Source organism: Fulmarus glacialis, unplaced genomic scaffold (genome assembly GCF_000690835.1).
Source record: "Fulmarus glacialis isolate BGI_N327 unplaced genomic scaffold, ASM69083v1 scaffold25778, whole genome shotgun sequence".
NCBI lineage: Eukaryota > Metazoa > Chordata > Aves > Procellariiformes > Procellariidae > Fulmarus > Fulmarus glacialis.
The window spans coordinates 6,995-12,666 of record NW_009227969.1 but is presented as its reverse complement, the minus strand read 5'-3'; the positions used below and the strand labels follow the sequence as shown (position 1 = coordinate 12,666).

The 5,672-nt window shown below is 56.6% G+C and overlaps 1 protein-coding gene across 1 annotated transcript; it reads left to right on the top strand.

Annotated features, from left to right (window-relative positions):
• The first annotated feature begins 7 nt into the window (after window positions 1-7).
• RNF25 (ring finger protein 25) lies at window positions 8-4,490 on the top strand. The gene is made up of 8 exons (XM_009583341.1): window positions 8-91; window positions 187-254; window positions 958-1,027; window positions 1,154-1,225; window positions 1,960-2,100; window positions 2,896-2,985; window positions 3,326-3,460; window positions 3,577-4,490. Exons 5-8 carry the CDS (start codon window positions 2,035-2,037, stop codon window positions 4,300-4,302), a joined length of 1,017 nt encoding a protein of 338 aa, XP_009581636.1. The 5' UTR covers window positions 8-91; window positions 187-254; window positions 958-1,027; window positions 1,154-1,225; window positions 1,960-2,034; the 3' UTR covers window positions 4,303-4,490.
• The last annotated feature ends 1,182 nt before the right edge of the window (window positions 4,491-5,672 follow it).

The following is a 5,672-nucleotide window of genomic DNA, read 5'->3' as shown; positions in this document are numbered from 1 at the left end:
GGAGATCAGCATCACCCTGCACCCCGCCACGGCCCAGGACCAAGATTCCCAGTACGTCCGCTTCACCCTGGTGCTCTCCGTGCCCCCCCAGGTAGGCTGCCGGCCCCCCGCGCCCCCTTTCCTCCCTGCCCCGGGTCTCTCTGCCTTCCTTGTTGTGCTTTGGGTGTTTCTTTTTTTTTTTCCTAGTATCCCAACAAACCTCCGGATATCTCGATCAGGAACCCGCGGGGGCTGTCAGATGAACAAATTCAAAAGTGAGTGCCGGGAGGGAGGGGAGAGGGCGATCCTTTCCTCCGGAGATCCGGGAGGCAGAACTAGTGGAAAAGCCTTCTCTCAAATTCACGTGTCTCCGGTTAATAGATGGATACAGGTCCTTAAATCACCTTGTCTTAAATCTCATGGGAGCCACTGGTACGGAGTTTGACACCGAGGGGTCCACCCTGTGGTTGTTCCTCTGTGATCTCCCTGAATTGTAATCTAAATCCCCTGGGCCTTTGAAGCTATTGGTCCTGCTTTGACAGAGGTGGGACTGAACTGAGTCCTCAGGCAGCCCGTTGTTGCCATTGTGCTCCTGTTCTTGGTGCAGCAGGGTGTATGCAGAGAGACCCTGGTACCTGCCGACAGCACAGGAGTAATGTGGCTCCCACCAGACCTACTCAGGGGCTGCCATCTGAAGCCTGAGATTCACCAAAACTGAAGGGTGCTGGGTGAGCTCAAGCCAAGGAGCCAAGCAAGCCTGCTCTTGCAAGTCCTCTGATGACAAAGGCTTCCTGTGCACTGGCTTGTGGGGAGTATGGGAATATGTGTGTGCACATGTGCCTGTCCCATGCTGCAGGCAAAGCCTGAAGGCCAGTGCTCTATTTCTTCCTCCTGTCATTGTGGTGGGGTGACAGGTAGGTGGGAGAGTAAAAATGTATGGCTAAACTTGTGTTAAGTATGGCTGCTGCTTTGCTGTAGGATTTCCCAGAGCCTCAGAAGTGTTGCTGAAGCCAGGCTGGGGACAGAGGTGCTCTACGAATTGATTGAGGTGAGAGTTGGGGGAGATTGGGGGTCACCAGCCACAGACACTGGTCCCTGACTGCCTGAGGGGTGGGACAGCCCTGTGCCTATCGGCAGGCCAGTGAGTAAAATGTTTGCTTTCATGCCTCCACAGAAGGGGAAGGAGATTCTCACTGACAACAACATTCCTCATGGCCAGTGTGTGATCTGCCTCTACGGATTCCAGGTAGGAACGTGTCCCCCGGCCCCGCAAGCTGGCTGGGAAGTGAGGCAAGAGAACAGGGAGCCTGAGGCTCAAAGCTTGGCATATCAGCCTGGGACCGGGCTGTGCCTCAGCAGCCCCCCATTCTGTAGGCAGTCCTACTCGGCATGGACCTTCCTAAGGCAGTATGTGCTACTCCCCCAGTCAGCCCGAAGATAACCATCCACAGAAACAGGGCATAGGGGCAGTGAGTGACGCTGGAGCGTCTCCCAGGGAGTAGGTAGGGTCAGGATAGTTGCCAGTGCATCTTAGCTTCCCTGTGTTGGTCAAACCTCACCTGGAGTTCAGCACACAGGTGGTCAGGAGGGACTGGAACACATCCATGCGGGTGCTAAGGTCTGCGGGGACAGGGGAGCGTGCCTTATCCAGATTGCAAGAAGAGGCAGTGCCTGCCTGGAAAGAACACATCGGGTGGGAAGATCGCTGCTTACACAGGAACATATGCAGATAAATCGGTCACAAAAACTTTGCAGCTTGACATCAGGAGTATTTCTCACTCTTGGAATAGGGAGCAGTGTCCCAGTAAGAGCTGAGGAGGTAGAGATGAAGCCCAGCAGAAGATGTTATGTGTCTCTGCCAGCAATAGCGCTCATTCCCCACTGCCAGTGCTGACATGGGAGTGAAAGCCTGCCTCAGCTGGGGAGGCTACACAACCCTGTGCTCAGAAACCCTTTAAAGCTGCCCTTTCTCCTCTACAGGAGAGAGAAGCCTTCACAAAGACCCAGTGCTACCACTACTTCCACTCCCACTGCCTGGCCCGCTATGCCCAGCACATGGAGGAGGAGATCCTCATGCAACAGGAAGAGCGAGAGCAGCACCTGGCGCCATCCCCCAAACAGGTACCAGGCCCTGCATTCCGCCCCGGCCTCCTGCACAGGCCCTCATGACGTCTCTGTCACCCGCTTTGGGACACGGGACGAGGGCTGGCCTGACCTGGCAGTGTCATGCCTGCACTGAGAATCAGAGCAGTGATTAGACCAAGTGATCTCCAAGAGCCCTTTCCAACCAAAATTACCCTGTGAGTTTTTAGTACTTTAGCAGTTGGTTTATTTGATCAGCGCGTGCTGTGTGAGGGGGCAGGGGAGTTGGTAGCATTTCTGGACTTCTGGAACCACAGGAGTTAGAAAACAGAGCTACTTCCCTAGTCCTCAAACTGCAGGGGTCTGCAGCAGGATAAACATCATCACCTGCGTTCTGAGGGGGGTAAAACCTGCCTGAGCAGATGTTGGAACAGTTGTTGGCCACAGAACAAACAGCGCAGCTGAGCGTGAAACGAGTCAAAGGCTCCTTCCTGCACAACCCTTTCAAAGGGTTGATGACACGCTCCACTTTGGAGTGGGGAAAAATAGATCCTAGGCTAAGGAGGACTGGAGCCATATGTGCTGACAGAGGTGGTTTGTACAGCAGTCAGCCACTGGAGCACAAATCCTGGTGTGCCTCGTGGTGGAGACACTTTCTGTAGCAGTTGTTGAGACACCAGGCTGCTTTCATGCTGCTGGAACTCCCCTGGGCTTCCCTGCCCTGGCAGAAGAGTGAAGAAGGCCACCCTGTTCCACTTCCAGGCTGGGGATTATCCGGCAGCGCATGGGCTGGGTCGTGGCTGGGGTTTGGTATCACCTCTCGCCTCCCCGCAGGAAGTCGGTGTGCAGTGCCCCGTCTGCCGGGAGACCCTGGTCTATGATCTCTGTGCTCTGAAGGCGGCGCCGCCCCCGCAGCACCCGCTGGTAAGAGATGGGGGCTCACCTGCCCAGCTGCGCCCGCTCGCTGCGTAGCTTCAACTGGGACAATGTAACGGATGGATGAATGAACGCATGCTGCGCACTCTCGGGTCCTCCTAGGCAGCCCATCCAAAGGGCAGTTCATAAAACCTAGCAGGGTGTCTCCTGATTGATGTGTCAGGCTTAGTTGTATAGCCCTGAGTTTTCTTCTCCTAGACCATGAAATGAGCTCTGTATCCCTTGTTCCTTGTGTGATCAAAGGAGGGTTTGGGGAGTAGCTCTCAGCACTGCCAGCTATGCTAGGTGTTGAAAGAGCCCTTACCACACCTTGCTTTCTGCCGCTCAGGAGCCTTACAGGCCAGATGCTAAGACGCTGCAGCACCAAGAAGAACTGCGCTTAATTTTCAAGAGACAGCAAGAGAAGGGGGGCATCATTGACCCTGAAGCAGAGAGGAACCGTTACTTCATCAGCCTCCAGGCGGTATGGCACTAGGGGCAGAGAGCTGGCTAGGGGAGCCCTGAACTGCAGGACCAAGCGCTGTCATCTGCTGTGGGGCTGCCCTGTCCTTTTCTTAACCCGTGGCTTCTTTCTTTCAGCCTCCAGCTGCTGTTGATCCAAGCCAAGCAGCCGCTGCCTCTGAGCCACCGGTGAGTGCAAGCGCTGTGGACGCGCCCCAGCTGCCCAGCCAAGCCTCGGCTCCAGAGCCAGCCGGGGCACCGGAGGCCAGGGCAGAACCCGGGCGGCCCGAGAGGCCTGCTGTGCCCAGGGAGCAACAGAGCAAGAGGGAGAGGCACAGAGGGGAGAGGCCAGGCCCCAGAGGCCAGGGCAGGCAATCGTGCAGCAGCTTGCAGGAACCAGCAGAGGAAGCCTGTCATCTGCTTCACGGCTCCAGGGGGCCCAGGGCCTTCAGCCAGAGACCAGACCGGAGACCTGGTGGGAGGCACAGCCAGGAGTTTCCAAAGCCTCACAGCAGAAGCAGGGCTGCTGCCTTGGCTGAAAGAAAGGAGTTGTGCCCTGAAGACCCCTCACCAGTAACAGAGGCAGTGGACTTGAAAGAGGAGCACCGTGATGTGGAGAGATGGACCCCAGAGGAGGGGGCTGAGGCCCGGGGCAGGGAGAAGGAGAACCTGGCGTTCAACCGCAGCGACCACAGAGCAGCTCCCAGCTGGCAGGGCCACCACAGGCCCTGGGATTGCGGGAGGTGGGAGAGGTCCAGGGTCCAGGAACGTGGTTCCTACCACAGAGCACCAAGAGGGCGAGGAGTGTTCAGGCCCAGTGGACGTCGAGAAGCCCATCTCCTTGAGAAGGAGAGTGGCTCCTAGCAGGAGTGGTGAGGGGCTGGGCTGGGGGAGGGAAGGGCTGTTTCTGGGGAGAACAGTGAAGGCCCTGGTGGAGCAGTAGCAAGCAGACACCATACCCCTTAGGAGGGAGGAGGCAGTCGGCATGTGGCACAGCTTGGGACAGGCAGTGTCTCCAGGGTACATGTGGAGTGAAGCATCCTGGCGTGAGCGACTGGCTGTCACCAGTGTTGGAGAAGCCAACTCCTGACAGATCATGTCAGCCTTGGTCTCGGAAGACCCAGCGGGCAGAGGAAGCCTTGACCAGGGACCCGCAGCCATCATCCCTGTATGTGAGCTGCCAAGAAACGTGCATACCTACAGAGAAATGGACTGAGCCCAGCGCGGTGCCACAGCAGAGCCAGAGTTGTGGCAGAACCTTCCCTGGAAGCCAGTGTCCCAGCGGAGCCGTGGTGGTGCCAAGTGATGAGGCTGTGCCAGGGCAGCAGCCTAGAGCTCAGCTTGTTGTGTCCCCCAGTCCTTCTCAGAGCGTCTTTCCAACTGCTGTCCCTGTCCCTTGGAGACATCACTTCTCTCGCAGCCCTGACCACTGCTCAGCTGATGGGCTGGGCCAGGCAAGTCCTTTGTATGACAGGCCACTTCCCAGTCCCAGCCCGGAGAGCTAAATTAAGCTTAAGTCAACACATTGGCTGGTCAGGGCTTTCTGGTGGCTGAGGCTTTGGGTTGGTTCCTGCTCCCCCAGAAAGCCTGAATTTAGTTGGAGCTCCTGCCCTGTCCTTCAGCTGCTTTTGTGCAGGCAGAAGCTGATGGGGGAGACCTGAGAAGAGCACTCTGCTCTGCGACCTGTATCTGTTGGGATCCCCCTTTAAGGCCAGGCTGTCTCTTGGAGCTCCCGACAGCCCGGAGTGAAGACATGCCCCAATACTTTGGCTCCTCTTGCCCTCCTTTCATCTTCAAGCTGATCTTGCTTCAAAGAAATGAGGATTTGCTGTTTAAACTAACTTGGTGCAGTTCCTTCTGCTGCTTCACAGATGTAAACAGTGTCCCACTCCAGTCAGCCGTGACTGACTTCAGATTAGGCAATCCTAAGCCTCTGAAGTGGGACACTGCTATTAAATTAATTTGTTGGGTCTTCTCCAGAGCCTGCTCCCTTTGTTTTCTCTGCCCTCTTGCTCCTGTTCTTTGCTGTTCGGAGCAAAGGTGTTGATCTCTGTTATTGCTCACTCCCCTCCAAGCTCCCTATACCTGGGGCCAGGGCAGAGACCTTCCCCTGGCACTCCTGGGTGGCAGGAGGGCTCCCCGGTCCCTGCTTTGCCTGCCTCGGTATAAGCTGTCTGGCTGACCCAGACAGTAATGATTCCTTCACACTTGTTTGTGCCTTGTGCCCCCCACCT

Bases quoted from the DNA above. Each gene is read 5' to 3' on its own strand.
- RNF25 (XM_009583341.1), top strand. From the start codon at position 2,035: ATGGAGGAGGAGATCCTCATGCAACAGGAAGAGCGAGAGCAGCACCTG. The intron at 2,101-2,895 runs GTACCAGGCCCT...GCCTCCCCGCAG, and splicing joins TGGCGCCATCCCCCAAACAG to GAAGTCGGTGTGCAGTGCCC. The intron at 3,461-3,576 runs GTATGGCACTAG...TCTTTCTTTCAG, and splicing joins ACTTCATCAGCCTCCAGGCG to CCTCCAGCTGCTGTTGATCC.